Source organism: Pelodiscus sinensis, chromosome 3, assembly GCF_049634645.1.
Source record: "Pelodiscus sinensis isolate JC-2024 chromosome 3, ASM4963464v1, whole genome shotgun sequence".
Lineage (NCBI taxonomy): Eukaryota > Metazoa > Chordata > Testudines > Trionychidae > Pelodiscus > Pelodiscus sinensis.
Genome location: NC_134713.1, coordinates 83,435,999 through 83,453,776, shown reverse-complemented (window position 1 = coordinate 83,453,776; position 17,778 = coordinate 83,435,999). Strand labels below are relative to the sequence as shown.

General features: G+C 40.8%; 1 protein-coding gene across 5 annotated transcripts in view; it reads right to left on the bottom strand.

Moving 5' to 3' along the window:
* Positions 1-17,778, bottom strand: part of KPNA5 (karyopherin subunit alpha 5) — a 116,409-nt gene that overhangs the window by 20,181 nt on the left and 78,450 nt on the right. Inside the window, exons 1-9 of one of the 5 annotated variants that reach the window (XM_006123053.4) lie at positions 17,617-17,757; positions 15,105-15,238; positions 12,378-12,479; positions 12,199-12,298; positions 8,830-8,924; positions 6,933-7,064; positions 5,211-5,299; positions 3,397-3,496; positions 854-1,017 (exon numbers count right to left, since the gene is read on the bottom strand). In XM_006123053.4, coding sequence (XP_006123115.1) covers positions 854-1,017; positions 3,397-3,496; positions 5,211-5,299; positions 6,933-7,064; positions 8,830-8,924; positions 12,199-12,298; positions 12,378-12,479; positions 15,105-15,233 — 911 coding nt within the window. In that variant the 5' untranslated portion in view covers positions 15,234-15,238; positions 17,617-17,757. Of the gene's footprint in view, positions 1-853; positions 1,018-3,396; positions 3,497-5,210; positions 5,300-6,932; positions 7,065-8,829; positions 8,925-12,198; positions 12,299-12,377; positions 12,480-15,104; positions 15,239-17,142; positions 17,312-17,332; positions 17,543-17,616; positions 17,758-17,778 lie in introns of those variants that run through there. The other 4 variants (XM_006123055.4, XM_006123051.4, XM_006123054.4 and 1 more) reach the window with 4 other exon arrangements.

Below are 17,778 nucleotides of genomic sequence, written 5' to 3'. Positions count from 1 at the left end.
TGGGCAGTCTATGAAGCGTCCCCTAGTAAACTGGAACAATGTGAAAAATAGCACAAGTCTATTTCTGGGATTTATGCTCCCAGTATCAGTTGATGTTTCTGCTAGTGGATCCCTTAGATTGCATTATTACCAGCAAGAAATAAAAATACAATGAAATTCAAAAACTGAAGTTTTCAGGCTAATTCATGTCTAAAGCACAATCCCTTACTTTCCAAGTTAAAAATGCGGTGAAAGAAGCATCTTTCATAAGCAACCTAGGAAAAATTCAAGGAGGTGATCAAGCCTGAACCAGCACTGAAAAGCTTCAAACTAAAGCTATGTCCAGTGTTCCTGAGCTAAAGAACAGGCACTTTACATAGGCCATATGAGGGGACAGGAAAAAAAATAAGAGTAACCCTAGAACAGTGACTTTCAATCTTTCCAGGCTAATGTGATTTGTCTTCCATACTCCAAGTTTCAACTCTGTTAAACGTTACTTCCATTCAAAACCAGACATTACAGCATGTTATTAATTAAAGGTTGATTCCTTTCTCATTTTTACCATATAATTATAAAATGAATAAAATGATTATAAATATTGCACTTACATTTCAATGTATGCTATAGAGAGCAGTATACAAAAGTCACTGCCTGTATTAAATTTTAGTTTGTGCTGACTTCACTGGTGCTTTTTATGTAACCTGTTGTAAAACTAGGCAAATGTCTAGATCAGTTGATGTAGCCACTGGATACTCCTGGTTGAGAACTATTGCCCTGGCCTAAAGGACAGCCCATCAATATCGTACGCCCACCGTTGTAGTCTATGTTCATGTTGGCAATATTCTAAAATAGAGAGCTGACTAAAGACACTTACATAAGAAGTTCCACCAATCTTCGACAGACTCCAGAATCAATAACTGCTTGTATTTTATCATTGGGTCCATCTGAAAGGTAAGATAGGGCCCAACAAGCATCTGCTAATACATCTGGGTCACTGCTAAATAACAGTCTTGATAAAACATTTAAGCAAGGAGCAACCTAGGTTAAAAAAAAGTATACATGATTAGATGTTTCCTCTGTTTTTTGTTTTAAAATGTCTGTTTTTCTTGTGCTAACAGAAAAAAAAGTTACGTTACATTATCAACATGCATTGTATAGTCAGCAGCAGAGGCATATAGTCTCAGAATGGGTTGCTCTATGTTCAGAGGTTAAAGATGACTGATACCACAATTCAGAATCCTGCAAGAATTACCTTTACTTTATCACAAAGTCTGCTACAAAGACACTGCAACCCTGCAGTAATGCTACTCTTTGCATGAAAAGGATGTGATTTATTTCATATTTCAAAACTATCAGGTAAGGCTTGCTTTTCAGCCTATCCACCTGAAGAAACTGTATTATAATAATCACCTTACAAAAAGGGTTCATGCATTTCTCAGCTGCCCATACACTATTGAGTTTTCAGAGCCAAGCCAGGCAAACGTCTTATCTCAGTTCCCATTCATTTGCAGTCTCTGGGCAGAGCTTGGAACCTAACATCCTCCTACCATCTCCGCATGGATATGAGTCTATCTGATGAAGCACCCAGTTTTAGTCACACCTCACCCCTCAGTTTTCCCCTCAATTGTCAACGTTGGGAATACTGGTTTCTTTGCAGGGATTAAGATTCCTTTTCTCTTCATCTGACAGCTGTTACTTAGTTTTGCTTCCTGTACCTCCTTTTAGCGCTGCTATCATGAAAGACAAAGGAACTTCTGAGTAGCAGTTGCTAAAAGAAAGGAATAAGTAAGTAGCAAAAAGCACCTTTGTTCCGCACTAGCACAAAGGGCTATTATTGAAGGCAGTATCTTATAAAGTAGGAGTAGCAATATGTGGAAATTCCTCATCCTTTTTGTTAACATCCACCCACAAAAGGAAAATTAAAGTAGCACATTAATAATCACTCTCACTATGAAAATAGGTTTGCAAAAAGGGAAATTGAGAGTGCAAGCAATTCACTTATCCAAGGTCAAAGCCAATGGCAGAATTGAGACTATAACCCAAAAGTCCTGCCTGCACTCCCCTCTTAAGAACACCTACTGATTTTACTTCAGTGAAATAAACTATTTAAAAGCTTTAGCATAAAGATACAAAAATGTTCCCTGCTTACAAACAAATATTTATATTATGAATATGGATTGATTTTTCAAAGTTAAAAAAACAACCACAATCTGCTGAAGAACTGTAGCAAAATACTAGAACCTTGTTCACTAGCAAGATATTGCAGACTAAGTTAAAGAAAAGTTAAAAGTGACACTTTTCAACTACTTTTAATAGTTTATTCTTTGGTTTATAGGAAGCATGATAAAAAGATTAACAGAGCTTATTTATACACACTGGATTTGGTATAGATAGTAAATGAATCAGTATTCTTCACATTAGCGTTAAGGTCAGCAGAAATGCACAAAACTCTGGATAGACTATAGCAACATTTACCTTTTTTTATTGTGTAAGGATGTTAAATTGCATTTAATTAGCTAATTGAATAGTCGATGGAATTTCCATCAACTACTCGATTAGTCGATAAGGAGGGAAACTGCAGCGGGGTTAGCTCCCAGCCAAGGAACCCAACCCCACTGTGGCTCTGCCTTTTAAATGCAGTAAGAGCTGGACGGCTCTTACTACATTTAAAAGGCAGAGGTGCAGCATCAGGGACCAGGCATCCGGGACAACTGAGTCCTGGCTTGCGCCCAGTCCCCTGTTGTACCTCTCCTCCCTTGACCCCTGGAGATGCTGATAGGGGGAACCAGCTTTTAAGTCAAGTAGTGACTTCATGGGCATCCAGTATGTATGGCAGGGGAAGGCTACGCCTTCCCAAACCACCAGGCAAAGCCCTGTCTGCATTCTGCCCCCAGAATGCCTGTAGTAGGTGTTTTGAGGTGTAGTGTTGCTGCCCCCAGTGCCTGCCCTGTCAATGCCCCAGGGCGTACGCCCACCTGCTCACCCCCTCTCCCCATGGTTGGGAGGGGTAGTGTGTGCATGGCATGCTGCCCTGCCTCCCTGTGGGTGGGGCTTCAGAAGAAGGGGCAGGGCTGGGGGCTTGCCTCCCACAGCCATGACTTCAGCAACTGCTCATGAATGACTTGACTATCATAGGCTTATCGGGTAGTTGACTACTCAACTAGTCACTTACATCCCTAGTGTCACACAGAACCATGGCTACTTATTGGCAAACCCTTAATTTAAATCATGTTTAGAATGAAAAGAATAGATCATCTGCATCTACTGCAAACATATCTTCTCGTAGCAAAAAAATCTTTTATCCTGGAGACCGACTGGGTTAGCTACAAGATTTTCTCTTCATGAGAACATCCCACTGCAAGTACAATTCCCCTTCTAAGTTTTTTTAAAAGTGAAATATTTTGATACCTTTCATACCTTACTAAAGTCTGGAGGTGGATTCTTGCCTCTACAGAGATTTGACAGAGCCCAGACTGCATTTCTAGTTGTAGTAAGTCTATTTGAATTTGTTAATAATCTGCCAAGCAAGAAAACAAATATCAATTAAATTAATTACCAAGAAGTGGTATTCCCTTGTTTTCCTAGAACTGTTAGTACTGTCAGAAGTCTAGAAATAATTCCTATCTAAGTGCACTAATTTAATTGTTTTTCTCTTGCAAGCACTGTTTTTTGTCTGATTTGAAATAATCTCATGGCACAGACCATCTTAATAGATTGCGTATTGCGAACCACATATTTTCCCATATACTACCGAGTGGCTACTCCTCTCTCATTCACAATTACATAACACTGCTGTGGCAAGTAAAGCAGTTGCTTACATGAAAAATATTAGCAAGTAAGTTTCTTGTAATGCAAAATAGCCGTTGGTAAAAGGAAGAGCAAGGAACAGCAAGGGGGACCCTTCCTTAATAACTTAGGTACTTTCATTTAAAGGAACGCATTCAGACCAACCTTTTTTTAAAAAAGATTTCCCTAGAGCAAGTTACTAAAATTTTTTTTAAATCTAAATTAACTTTTTAAGCACTCCTATGATGGAGTAAAAAAGCTCATGACTATAATTATCTGAATATAGTTCACAATGCTACAATGTTTGGACTGCAAAAACTGGAAAGGTAATCGATATTTACTTTGTCCTATGTTTGTCATTTTCAAGTTGTTTGCAAATCACTGAGGTTACAAATTTTTTTACAAATTCTTAGAGCTCCTCTACATCTGAAAAAGTATAATAATTAACATAGGATACAAATTTAAATGAATGGTGATGCCTATCTCCTAGAACTGGAAGGGACCTTGAATTGAAAGGTCATTAAGTCCAGTCCCCTGCTTTCATAACAGGACCAAGTACCATCCCTGACAGATTTTGCCCCAGATCCCTAAATGGCCTCCTCAAGGATTGAACTCATAATCCTGGGTTTAGCAGGCCAATGCTCAAACCACTGAGCTATCCCTCCCTCACAACAGCTCTTTCTGAATAACTCTGTAACCCAGGGGCCTCTGGGTGTCAAATTTCAGGGGTCATAATGATGTACAGTTTATAGGGATCATCTATGTCACATTTATGCATAGTAAAAACTTAAAAGAGTTGCATGTGAGGTCTCTTGAGACACAGCAGCTCACTGGTCATCATAAGCATCGTGAAATTTATGTATAGGTAATATTGATGGAGTTATATGTAGGGCCCTACCAAATTCATGGCCATGAAAAACAAATCAGGAACCATGAAATCTGACCTTTTGTGTGCTTTTATCCTATACTATTCAGATTTCACAGAGGAGACCAGCGTTTCTCAAACTGACGGTTCTGACCTAAAAGAGAGTTGCCAGAGATGGGGAGGAAAGAGGGTCATCACAAGGTTATTTTAAGGGGTTTGTGGTATTGCCACCCTTACTTCTGCGGTATCTTCAGAAATAATCTGAAGGCAGTCCCCCACCAGCAGCAGAGCAGAAGGGTGGTAATACCATACCATGCCATCTGTAAATCAATTAAAAACCCAAACAAATTAAGCCTAGATATTCAAGTGTTGGAACAGATACAGGTTTTTTATTTTGTCTAAGAGCTAATAAAGCAAAAATGACAATCTACATTCAGCTATTTCCTACAGACAGTAAAAAAGCCTATGTAATGTTTATTTAAAATGCATATATATACATACACATACAATAACTTTTAGTGTACAGTTCCCATTCTCTAGAACTGTATGTTTTACTTACAATAGTGGTTTAAATACTTACTCTAATAGTGGTGGCAGTATTCCACAGTTTAATACAAAGTCTCTGCATTCTGCATTGTCACCAGCAATATTACCAAGAGCCCACACTGCCTTTAGAAAGCAAAATGCTAACATAAGTTAACATATACACAATACAAGTTTATTTAAAATACTTTATAGTGTAGACTATGCATTATGTTTTCAGCCCATGGCAAATATGATAGAGTAAAAAAAAAATCTCATTATTATAGTTATCTAAACACAATTATTATATAACTCTTATTGTGCAGCTTTCACAAATCAAACTTGTATACTTCTTAAATCATAACCAAAAAGGGCTTGCCAGCTTTTGTCAGACTTTATAATGGCCATATATCAAACAATATCAATTTGAATAATTATATAATCTTTCATTACAGATTTTATAGTGTGAATAAATATAAAAATATATCTGCATTTTCTCTGCAATGAAGTCTGTTCTCCATATATAGAGCACTGTGGCAATAAAAATGTTGTAACCATATCCAGTCCGTGATCCACAAAATGGTCTGCAGATATTCATATCCATAAATATAAAATGAGTATCAGCAGATTTGTAAGCCTCTATAGGGATGTTAAATATTGGTTAATTGAATAGCTGATTAACCTCATGAATTCTTATTGGTTACTCAAGTATTCTATAGTACCTGGAGGTGGGGCTGGGAGCCAGTGCGCTTTGGCCCCACTCCCAAGGAGCCCCTTGCCAGTTCATGCTGCTATCTTTGTACCCGAGTCAGCAGTGTGGAGTGCCAGGTAGGAGCTGGTCCGTAAGGGGAGCCAATTTAAAAACCTGTTCCCCCTCGAGCGGCTTCCTGCCACCCCACACTATTGCTTCTGATACAGAGGTGGTAGCAGCCCCTGTCCAAGGGGAGGAGGGGAAGGGGCGTGGATGTCTGAGCTCCCAGACCTGTCACGAGCCGGAACTGAGCCAGGCTACCTTATGCACTTTGAATGCAGAGACATAGCAGGGGTAGGTCCCAGATCTGGTGCAAGCCAGGACTAAGCCATGCAGCTGGTCAGCCTGCTAAAAAATTTACTGGCATGGGGAGGAGATGAGCGTAGTCTATTAGCTTTTGCTTACTGGTTAATCAACTATACTATTACATCCCTAGCCTCTATTGATATACAATTAAGGAAAAAGTCTCCTTTGGCTATGCAACAAAACTGCAAACATCTATCTAAAAAGGAGTCAAATTATTGTTACATCAGGAACTCCAAAATTAGCAAGGCATCTTACAAACAAGTAAATGACAGTCCCTGCTCTCAAATGCCACATTGACACCTGCCACCAAGACACACTAGAGATGGAAGAGAAGTTAAGAAGAAAGATAAAGGAAACAATAAGATCATTTGGTAACTCAAGAAAGCATATGGCTCTCTCGGAGGTTAAATTATTCTATTTTTTCTGTTGCAATGCCTTAGATTCCCCTCACTTATTGTAAGCATCACAGGATAAAATATGTTTTTAGGAGGAAATAGAATGCAATAAAAGAGGTAAATGGATGAAGAGGAAGCATAAGGGCATCACAGAAAAGAAGCAGACATTCGTGAGATGGAAAAAAGGAACATGTAGTGTGGAACCTTATTTTTACAGAGTCATAATAAACTAGAATACGCATTCTACCATTCAAAACTTTTTAAACCATACATATAAGAACCAGAAAAAGGACAGTTATTTAGAAATTACAAAACCACAAATATTTACCTGCTCCTGTACATCTTCATGTTCTGAATTAAGCAACTTAATAAAAACTGGAACAGCTCCAGTCTCAATTACTACTTTGGTGTGTAGAAAAGTTCCAGATGCTATATTTGTCAAAGCCCAAGCTGCTTCAAACTGTTGAAGAAAAAGACATACAGTACTCATTAATGGAAAAGCAAAAACATTTTAAACTGTAGATTTTATGTACTTGGAATTTTTATCAGTTTATTATCCAATTAGATTTTTCTTCTTTGATACTAAAAATAAATATCTTCATTACTATGTTTTTACAAAGACAACAGTCACTAACATTAACCAAATAATCTAGTACCTTTTATGCATCTTAGGCCAGGTCTACACTGGCAAAGAAAAACTGATATAAGATATGCAATCTCGGCTACAACAATGATGTAGCTGGAGTTGACATATCTTACATTGATTTTCTGGGGTGTCTCCACAGTAAAGGATTAGGTTTGATTGCTGGTTTGATTACATGATTAGGGTGTATCTACACATGGAGTTATTCCTAAAACACTGTTCCTTATTTAATTTCATGCTTGCTTAGTCTTATTCAGGGAGTACATGCTAAATCAGTAACTCCTCCACAAGTAGACAAGCTCTTATGTTTTGATTGCACATGAAAGTTGCATTGATTTAACTAAATGTGTTGTTTTAAGCCAATTTAGTTCGACTCGTTCAAACCCTGTGTGACGGGGTATGGTCTTCCTAAGACAAACCACTTCTTAATCTTAAAGGACAAAGGAGGCTGTTTACAGGTGATCACCCAGACATTGATATTTGCACATTTACAACCATAAGCCATTCCCTAACCCATATCTTTAACTTTACATACAAGAGTGATATACAGTAAGCTTCCGATAATCCGGTACCTTTGGGACCCAGGGGGTGCCGGATTATCAGATATACCATCCCAGACACCTCATAGCCCCCCCTTCCAATAGTCCGGCTCTGCCCCAGGCGTCCCTGATTCAGCCGCTGCTGAAACTGACCAGCAGCGGCTGAATCTGAGACGCCTGGGGCAGAGCAGCTGGAGTGCTGCCAGGTTGGTCCGGTAGCGCCGACCCTTGGCGCTGCGAGACCAACCCGGCAGCACCCCAGCTGCTCTGCCCCAGGTGTCCCCAAGTCAGACGCTGCTGATACTGATCAGCGGCTGACTCCAGGAAGCCCGAGGCAGAGCTGCTCTGCCCCGGGCTTCCTGGAGTCAGCTGCTCGTCAATTTCAACAGCGGCTGAATCTGGACGCCTGGGACAGAGCAGCTGGGGCGCTGCCAGGTAGGTCCCCGCAGCGCTGCACCTCGGCGCTGCGGGGACCAACTTGGCAGCACCGCAGCTGCTCCAGGTGTCCCCAAGTCAGCTGCTGCTGATTTTCCATTAGGCAAGAAGTGTTGGGTGGAGCTTGGTGAATTCTATTGTTTGTTCGAAACTTCATAAAGATTTTCTGGAGGGTCAAATAGAAATGTTTTGATTTGCCATTTTTTCCTTATTTCCTTTTACAAGATGTGTGTAATGTTCACAACCACATTTTCAAATCAGATAGTGTGGACAGATGCTGTGTCAGTTTGCTTACACATCTGTATCAATACTTTGCTATTCCAATTTGAGGGCTCTCTTGAACAGAATTCACACTATTCAGCCATTCACACTGAAGCAATATATGACAAAATGAATAGCATGGAAGTCCCTTCAAGGCCAAGTCAGGATTTCTGGTAACTGGCAATAAGCTGGCATCTAATGCAACTGGACTACAAATCTCTGATGCCTATATATTACTAAATCCAATTCTAAAACCATATTCTCCCCAGTTTTGTCTTCTGAGATTTTATTCCCCATCCTCAAACCAAAGTCAATATCAATTCATTTATAGAGGACAATTCACTCACTTGTAGAGTGCAATTCTCATTCCTCTCCAGAAATTTCACAAACCTCTGCACAACTCCTTGTTTCTGTATTACTTCATCTATAGGTGGATTAGGCTCTAGGAGAAAAAAGAAGGTTATTTACACTAATGAAAATGAAAGCTAACAGCTTGAATCATATCAAATATAAAATAGATTACTGAGCACAGTTCTCAGGACATTCCTGCCATAAGTGTACCCTCAAATAAACTTAATTCCCGCATTAATTATTTTAGGACTTGTTTGCACAGAGGAACAAGCCTAAAATAGCTAGTTTGAAATATATAAACCTAAACAGCACGAAGACACTCAGCACAGAACTAAGGATGTTAAGGACTAGTCGACTATCCGATAAGTAAATGCTTATTGGATAGTCCAGTCAACTAGTCAATTCCCACCCCCCGCTGCCTCTATTTGATCCTAGGCTGTGTGTGGTGCTGCCCTTTTGAAATGCTGCCTCAGTGCAGCAGCAGTCAAAAAAGCAAAAGGATGTTAGGAATCATTAAAAAGGGGATAGAGAATAAGACGGAGAATATCTTATTGCTTTTATATAAATCCATAGTACGCCAATATAGCTGTAGCTAAATTAGCCCCCATCATATTATATGTCTAGTTGGGCTTATTTTTTCCAATGTGCATTACTTTACATTTATCCACATTAAATTTCATTTGCCATTTTGTTGTCCAATCACTTAGGGTACGTCTACACTTGCTCCCTAGTTCAAAATAGGGATGCAAATGTAGCCGACCAAAATTCCTAATGAAGTGGGGATTTAAATATCCCGTGCTTCATTAGCATAATCTTGCCCGCACTCTATTCCGCTCGCCAGCTGATTCGAACCAGGAAATGTGCTCCGGGAAACGTTAGTTTGAATCAACTAACTCATTTTTTGATGAATAACGTTAGTTCAAACCAAAGGGTTTGATTTGAACTAATGCATCCCTGAGCGCACTTACTGGTTTGAATCAGTTGGCGAGCAGAATAGCATGCAGATGAGATTATGCTAATGAAGCATGGGATATTTAAATCCCCGCTTCATTAATAATTTCAGTCGGCTACATCTGCATCCCTAGTTCGAACTAGGGAGCGAGTGTAGACGTACCCTTAGTTTTGAGAGATCTTTTTGAAGTTCTTCACAGTCTGCATTGATATTAACTACCTTGAGCAGTTTAGTATCGTCTGCAAACTTCACCATCTTACTGTTTACCCCTTTCTCCAGATCATTTATGAATAAGTTGAATAGGACTGGTCCTAGGACTGACCCTTGGCGAACACCACTAGTCACCCTTCTCTATTCTGAAAATTTACCATTTATTCCTACCCTTTGTTTCCTGTCTTTTAACCAGTTCTCAGTCCATGAAAGGATCTTTCCTCTTATCCCATGAGAGCTTAATTTACGTAAGAGCTTTTTGTGAGTGACCTTGTCAAAGATTTTCTGGAAATCTAAGTACACTATATCTACCGGATCCCCCTTGTCCGCATGTTCGTTGACCCCTTCAAAGAACTCTAATAGATTAGTAAGACATGATTTCCCTTTAGAGAAACCATGATGATTTTTGCTCAACAAATTATGTTCTTCTGTGTGTCTGACAATTTTATTCTTTACTATCGTTTCAACTAATTTGCCCGGTACTGACGTTAGATTTACCAGTCTGTAATTGCTGGGATCGCCTCTAGAGCCCTTTTTAAATATTGGCATTACATTAGCTATCTTCCAGTCATGGGGTACAGAAGCTGATTTAAAAGATGGGTTACAAACCACAGTTAATAGTTCCGCAATTTCACATTTGAGTTCTTTCAGAACTCTTGGGTGAATGCCATGTGGTCCCAGTGACTTGTTACTGTTAAGTTTATCAATTAATTCCAAAACCTCCTCTAATGACACTTCAATCTGTGACAAGTCCTCAGATTTGTCACCTACAAAGGATGGGTCAGGTTTGGGAATCTCCCTAACATCCTCAGCCGTGAAGACTGAAGCAAAGAATTCATTTAGTTTCTCTGCAATGACTTTCTCGCCTTTAAGTGCTCCTTTTGTATCTCGACTGTCCAAGGACCCCACCGATTGTTTAGCAGGCTTCCTACTTCTGATGTACTTAAACATTTTGTTCTTACCTTTTGAGTTTTTGGCTAGCTGTTCTTCAAACTCCTTTTTGGCTTTTCTTACTACATTTTTACAGTTAATTTGGCAGTTTATGCTCCTTTCTATTTACCTCACTAGGATTTGACTTCCACTTTTTAAAAAGATGTCTTTTTTATCTCTCGCTGCTTCTTTTACATGGTTAAGCCAAGCCACGGTGGCTCTTTTTTTTTTTTTTTTTTTTTTTTTTAAAACCACACTTTTATATATTTAAAAATGACAAAAGCTCCCTATATAAATTGGCAAATAAACCACATAAAACTGCTTGAAACTTGTTTTATTTTAAATTGACTAGACTTCAAATTGTGTCTTTCACTTTGTTTGCTAGCTTGAGGAAGTTTTATGGTTTAATTAGGAGACAGCAATTATCATGCAAGATCAGATCTCTGATCCGTTAGCCCATTAACTTGTTTTTAAACAGCAGCTGCTACTAGATGCTTTACAAGAAGGTGCAAGAAACCTAAAAGTGGACCAGCCTAGATAGGATCCAAATTTATTTGGGGTGAGGGGCCAGCCCCCATGATGGGAAGAGCAGTGGGGGAGACACACCAGCCCCTCTCCACCCTCCGCTCCATCCTGGCTCTGACCCCAGCCTCAGTGTTAGTCTAGCTCCCGGCCCTGGGAAAGGGGGAGGGTAGCAAATGCAGAGAGGGGCAAGGTGGACATGACCCTTAAAAGTTTGTGAACCACTACCTTAATACATGATGATTCAGATCCATCCCAAATTTAGTTTTATACTTATCTAATGATGTTCTGAATGTTCTCATAAATCAGTGTAAAGGTATAGTGTTTCTCTCTATATTACTACGCTCTCTACCTCAATTATACATTGTGGCAATCAACTCCACAAGCTAACTGAATTTTTGTAAATATATTTCCTTTATCAATTTTAAAATATATTGTCTGCTATACCAATAAAATAAGATATCCAGAAATCCAATTTGAACTTGTAGCTATACAAGTACTGGTTTGTACTACAAAAAAATAAGGTACTTTACAAAAATGTTAAAAAGAATTAACATTACTGTAACAAATCTTTTCACGTTTAACAATGATGTCCAAATGAACATGACCACTCAACTGATTCAAACATAGCTTGAAGCTCCAGCAAGATTTGATTTTTTGAAGTTGCAAATTCAAGATACATTGAATTTTGACTAATGTGTCTAAGATGATCATAGAGCAAGCAGCATAAAAAAGTAAAACACTCGTTTACCTTTAGAAAGCAGTTTTCTAAATTTTTGTGTTGCTGTGAGCTGCTGATCAGGATCATCTGAGAAAATCATCTGCACCATATCTGCTGTAATAACTTCTTCCTAAAAATGTAAAAATAGTATCATTTGCAATTTTAAGCACATTTGTAAAATAATTTAAATATACTTATGTATTACTTACTTCTGGAATAGGCACAGTAGAGCTGATATCAGGATCCTGGATGGGGCTTTCTACCATAGACTCTTCATTTCCCAAGAGAGAAACATTTCTGCGCTTAAATAACTAAACAAAAAAAAGTAAAATTTTACATTGTTTTGTGCTTTTTTAAATTTATGAGACTAATGTGGAAAGCATATAATGGGGTAATTTTTTAAAATAAGTTCAAAGAAAATAAGTTTCCAAAGCACTAATGAGAATCTCTCTAAAATTCTCAGAAACACCACAAATCTAAGGCCTTGTCTATACTTCAGGGAAGATCGACAGTCCAGTGATCCATTTCTGGGATTCAATTTAGCAAGTCTATTAAGGACCTACTAAATTAAACAGTTGGGTGCTCTTGTCAATGCTGGTAGTCCTCAGAGTTGTGAGGAGTAAGGGAAGTCAATAGGAGAGTTTCTTCTGTCGACATCACAGTGGAGTGGCCCCAGAAATTCGATATGTTGACTCATTCCTCAATTCTCCTAGCTGGAATTATATATCTTAAGTCTAATTTCTGGCATAGAGTAGACCTAACCTCATACAGTCAAGTTAGATCATATGAAACAGTATGGCATGTAGGTTAAGATGGGCAATAGAAATCTCTTCATTTTTTAAATTTTATTTTTTTTAAAAATATGTGAAACTGAGTTTGAACAATAACAATATACAATCTCTCCTCCACAATCACTCTTGTAACTAGGGATCCTAAAAGAAAGGAAAAACCCAAACACCGAGGTGTTGTAAGCCCAGAAAGAGCTATTGTAGTACCTTCACTTTTCAAATCTATTGAATTAGAAGAAATATATAATAAAAGGTAAGAGGGTTAAAAAAAACAAAGAAAAATTCCCTTTCTTTATAGTTTTCCAATTTTATTCCTTATAATTCAAAATAGATTTTGCAATGGACGGCTTATGATATGAACCAATTTCTCAATGGTTTTGAGTATTGAATTAGGATGTTAAGTAGGAGTAATTCACTAATTGAATAGTCAATGCATTTTTGAAGTGACTATGCAGTTAGTCAATAGGGTGATCCCAGGCTCCATGCAGCACTGCCGCTTTCAAACACTGCAGTGGCATTTCAAAGGGGCAGTGCTGGTCAGCTGATGCCAGGCTCTGTGTGGTGCTGCCACTTTGAAGTACTAATAGAAGCAGCAAGGGGGAGGGACTAATCAACTATCCTGTCGACTATTTCTTTGCTTATAGGATAGTCGACTAGTCCTTAACATCCCTAGTACTGATCATTTTCTTAAAGATACCAAACTGGGCTAATGGTGCTTGTTGCACTAATTTATTGTATGCTTTTCTTGACCATCTGACCCCAAAAAGTTTCACAAGGAATTTTGTGCTCTTTTTACATATGACGATTACATATTAGATAAAGTACTTTTTATTACTAAATAACTGACAAAAATTCATATATGATTTTAATGCAGTTCACTGAGAAACTGTAAAGAAAAAAAAGTAGTTTCCAAATGGACATCACAACAGGTCACTGCATATTGTACCTCCCTTAACCGAGGCTCGCTGGTCTGACAACAACCGTGGTTCAGCATGGACCACAGATGTTCCTGGACCACATAGCCCAGGAAAAGGGAGGTCTGGCGGTGAGGTAAGAGCACATTAGGGGGCACCGGCAACCCAGTATGTGTGTCTTGGGGGGAGGGCGGGAGCGGAGCGGGGATGGGTGGCACTGCAGGGCATTCTGGTCTCAGCAGTGGCCAGGGAGCTTTGTCCCCGGCCCTCCGCTCCAGCCTTGGATGCAAAGCTCCAGCCCTGGCCGCAGAGCCAGGTGGATGATGAGATCCAGCCCCAGCTGCACAGCTCCGGCCATGAAACCCAGCAGCTGAGGAGCTCCAGCAGTGGTGCTATGCTCCAGCAGCAGCGAGGCTGACAGCATCTAGAGAGCCCCAGGGGGTTGGGGCAGCAGCGGGGGCAGGCTGGAACCCTAACCTAGGAGCAGTCTGCTAAAGACCAGGAGGGAGAGGAGTCCAGGAGCAGGCAGTGGCTAGCAGGGGAGCATTGACTTTCCCCATGTCTGGCAAACTCCCTGGTTCCAGAGCACTTAAGTTCTGAGGGTGCCAGATCAGAGAGGTCCAACCTGTGCTAGCTTCCTATATCTGTTTATATACTGGAGATACATCAATCTGACTGGTAATATTTACGCTTCAACAGACTGCTCCCAATTCTTGTTACACAAAGTATCTGTTAGCATCTTGATTTCCTCCTTGAAACTAAACTCTAGTAAACAAATAGACATGCATCTGACGAAGTGGGTCTTTGCCCACGAAAGCTTATGCTCCTACACTTCAGTTAGTCTATAAGGTGCCACAGGACTGCTCACCGCTTTTGCAGATTCAGACTAACACGGCTACCCCTCTGATAGTAAACAAATAGTTACTGAAAAATCAATCTGTTGATACGAATGCTATATTGAAAGAAAGTTTTATGATGAAAAGCTCCCAGTAGGGGTATTAAAATGGTTAACCATTTTAACTCAGGGCCTGCTACCCAGCCTGAAGGGGCAGCCATGAAGTCCTGTCACCAGCTCCTCCCCAGTTGAGGCTGACCACCAACAGGGTTCACCAGCAAGAGCTAATTAACCAGTAAATGTACTTCATCTTCCCAGCATACTTATCAGTTAACCATTTAATATCCTTAGCTTTTGGTTAACAACCATGTTTATTACATTTAATGGTTAGAAACTTACTTGTTCTTCTCTTTTTTGTTTCCGAAGCTGGATTCCATCCTCTTCTCTCCGTCTGCGCATTTCTTGAGGATTAAGTGCATTGTTCTTATAACTCTTCATTCTATAACTATCTTTTCCTGGGCTTGCCATGGCGTCTATAACATAAATAATGGGATTTTTACATCCCTCCCAGAATCTGTATTTTGAGACCTAAGTCCCTTTTTCTTGAATTATGAACCTTTGGGGCATGGGCTGTGTCTTCCTGTGTTTTTTGGCAAGGCTTAGACCATTTTTAACATTGCCAAAATTCCAAAAACAAAGAATATAGTGACTAAAGATCTGTATTTTGTAAATTCTGTCTTAAGACTATTTCAATGCATTCTACCCAAGATTAACCATGAAAGACACTTAAAAGCCTCAGCTACTGGAAAATGAAGCTACTAGCCATCTGAGGAAGGTGGGCTGGAAAAAACGTGTAACACTATGCTGTGAACGAGCTGCAAGTCACTATCAAAATAAAATCTGAAGTGCTGATTATGTACCATTTTCTAAACACATGGGCGATAAATTGTGCATCAAAAGCGAGGGCATTTTTCATGTGAAAAAGTGACTGAAAATGACAGATTTATGTTCACTGTTAGTTTCTAAATATACTAAATTGTACTCTATTTACAAGTTTGTCTGTCTTACATGTCCACCTCACAAACAATCTGGGATCCAAGTATCAACAAGAGTCCTTTCCTTCTTATGTAGCATCATTAACAATTATGGTTCTGCAGAAACCAAATTAAAAAGTCAATGATATATATTCTAACCCATTGCCTTCAACAGTTTTAAAATAGTGTAAATGATTGAAACTTAGTTAAAATTTCTATTGATGTGCAAAAAAATTTAAAATCCTACCTCTATTTTTAGCTGCAACCACAATGGCAAATTAAAAGATTGGTATTTGTTATCAAAATAATCAAACAACACTGAACACACATAAGGATGTCTGAGTAAGGTGGTACTTTTTTCACACAACTAAAAATTCAGCGTGAAAACTAAAAAGTGACTAATCACCCAAAGGGGAAGCTCTAGGTACCATGATAAGTGCTTATATGTTGAATTCTCTCCCACCAACAATAAAGATCAAGTTTCCCAAGAGTGTAAAAGCCTTTTTGTCCAGGTTGTTGCTAATTAACGTATTTAGTTCACGATCAACTTTTCATTTTTCTGCTAAAGTCTATTCACTTTGTAACCTCAGGGTTGTTTCCCGTGTCTGTTGCATCCTGACACCTAGAAAATAAACTGCGATTGACACACAAGGCTGGTGAGGCAACATCTTTTATTACCCAAATTTCTGTTTGTGAAGGGGACAAGCTTTCAGAAAGCTCTTAAGTTTTCAAGCTCCACTGAGCTGCTCTCTTTTACCAAGAGAAGTTAGTCCAATAAGAGATATTATCTCACCGACCTTGACTCTCCAATATCCTGGAGCCAACCTAAAGCTATAGCAACACTACATAGATCTTTAAAACAGGTCATCTTCGTTACTTGGCCATACAGCTCCTGGCAAAATGACACCTTACGGGTCCCCAGGAATACTCTCATGCAATGATCTTCCTTCCCATCACAGCGCTGTAAACCTGTGGTGTTCCAGAGGTTTGACTCAAGATGTTTCTGAAATGGTTTCTAATCCAACCCCCTATGAAGTCCATCCAAACCCCTCAGTGAGGGCAAGTGCCCCTAGAAAGCAAACAGCAGCGAGGCCATGGAACTGAAATACAAAGGGGCACAGGGGTTATAGACCTGAGACTCGCAAAGCCCCCGGACTGAGGAACTGACTGTTCTGCAAACAGGCCTCGAAAGGGTTTATAAGTCGGGAACTGAAGCCCCGCTGGTGCTGGCCTGCGATGAGGCCCAACCAACCCCGGAGGCGGGGAGGCAGAGACCCCGCTCGGGAGCAGGCCAGGCACCGCGGTGCCAGCCCACGCACGGCCGCAGGAAACCAGCAGTCACGACCACGGCGGGCAGATCCCGCTGCCCAACGACATCGAGTCTCCCGGGTCGCCCCCGTCACCTGATCAGTCACCCGGCTGCGGTGACCTCTCGCCCGGGGCACGGCGGCTCCTGCTCCGCTGAGCACCCCCGAGAGCCACGAGCGGGCGTGATGCGGCCGGTGAAGGTGACAGGGGCCGCCTGCCCCGCCGCTACTTGGCCCTGGCAGGCCCCAGCTGGGACGCGCGCCCCGCCCCCCATCGCCCTCTCACCCATTAAGGAGGCGGCGGCTCCTGTTGCCGCAGCAGCCCCCGCTCCGCTTCCCCGGAGTGGTTCGCAATTCAAAATGGCGACCTCCGCCCCGGCCGCCTTGTCCCCCCCTGCCCAGCAGACCTCGCGCGCCCAAAGTAGGCAGAGCAGAGCCCGCAATGACAGGCCGGCAGCGCCCCAAAACACTACAACTCCCATCATGCATCTCACGGCAGGCCACGCCCCGGAGGGGGGAGGGACTCAGGAGCAGGCGGAAGGGAAACAAACAAAAAACCCACAAACGGACCCTTCTAAACCGGAAGTTCCGGGCGGCGGTTGCTGCGATGTGATCCCAGTGTCTCCTACTGCGCACGCGCTAAGTTGAACTTGAAGCAGAAACGAAACCTGCGGGAGAGACGGGAACGCGGAGACCAGCAAGCGGCGACTGGTCTGGTCCGGCCCGCCGCGG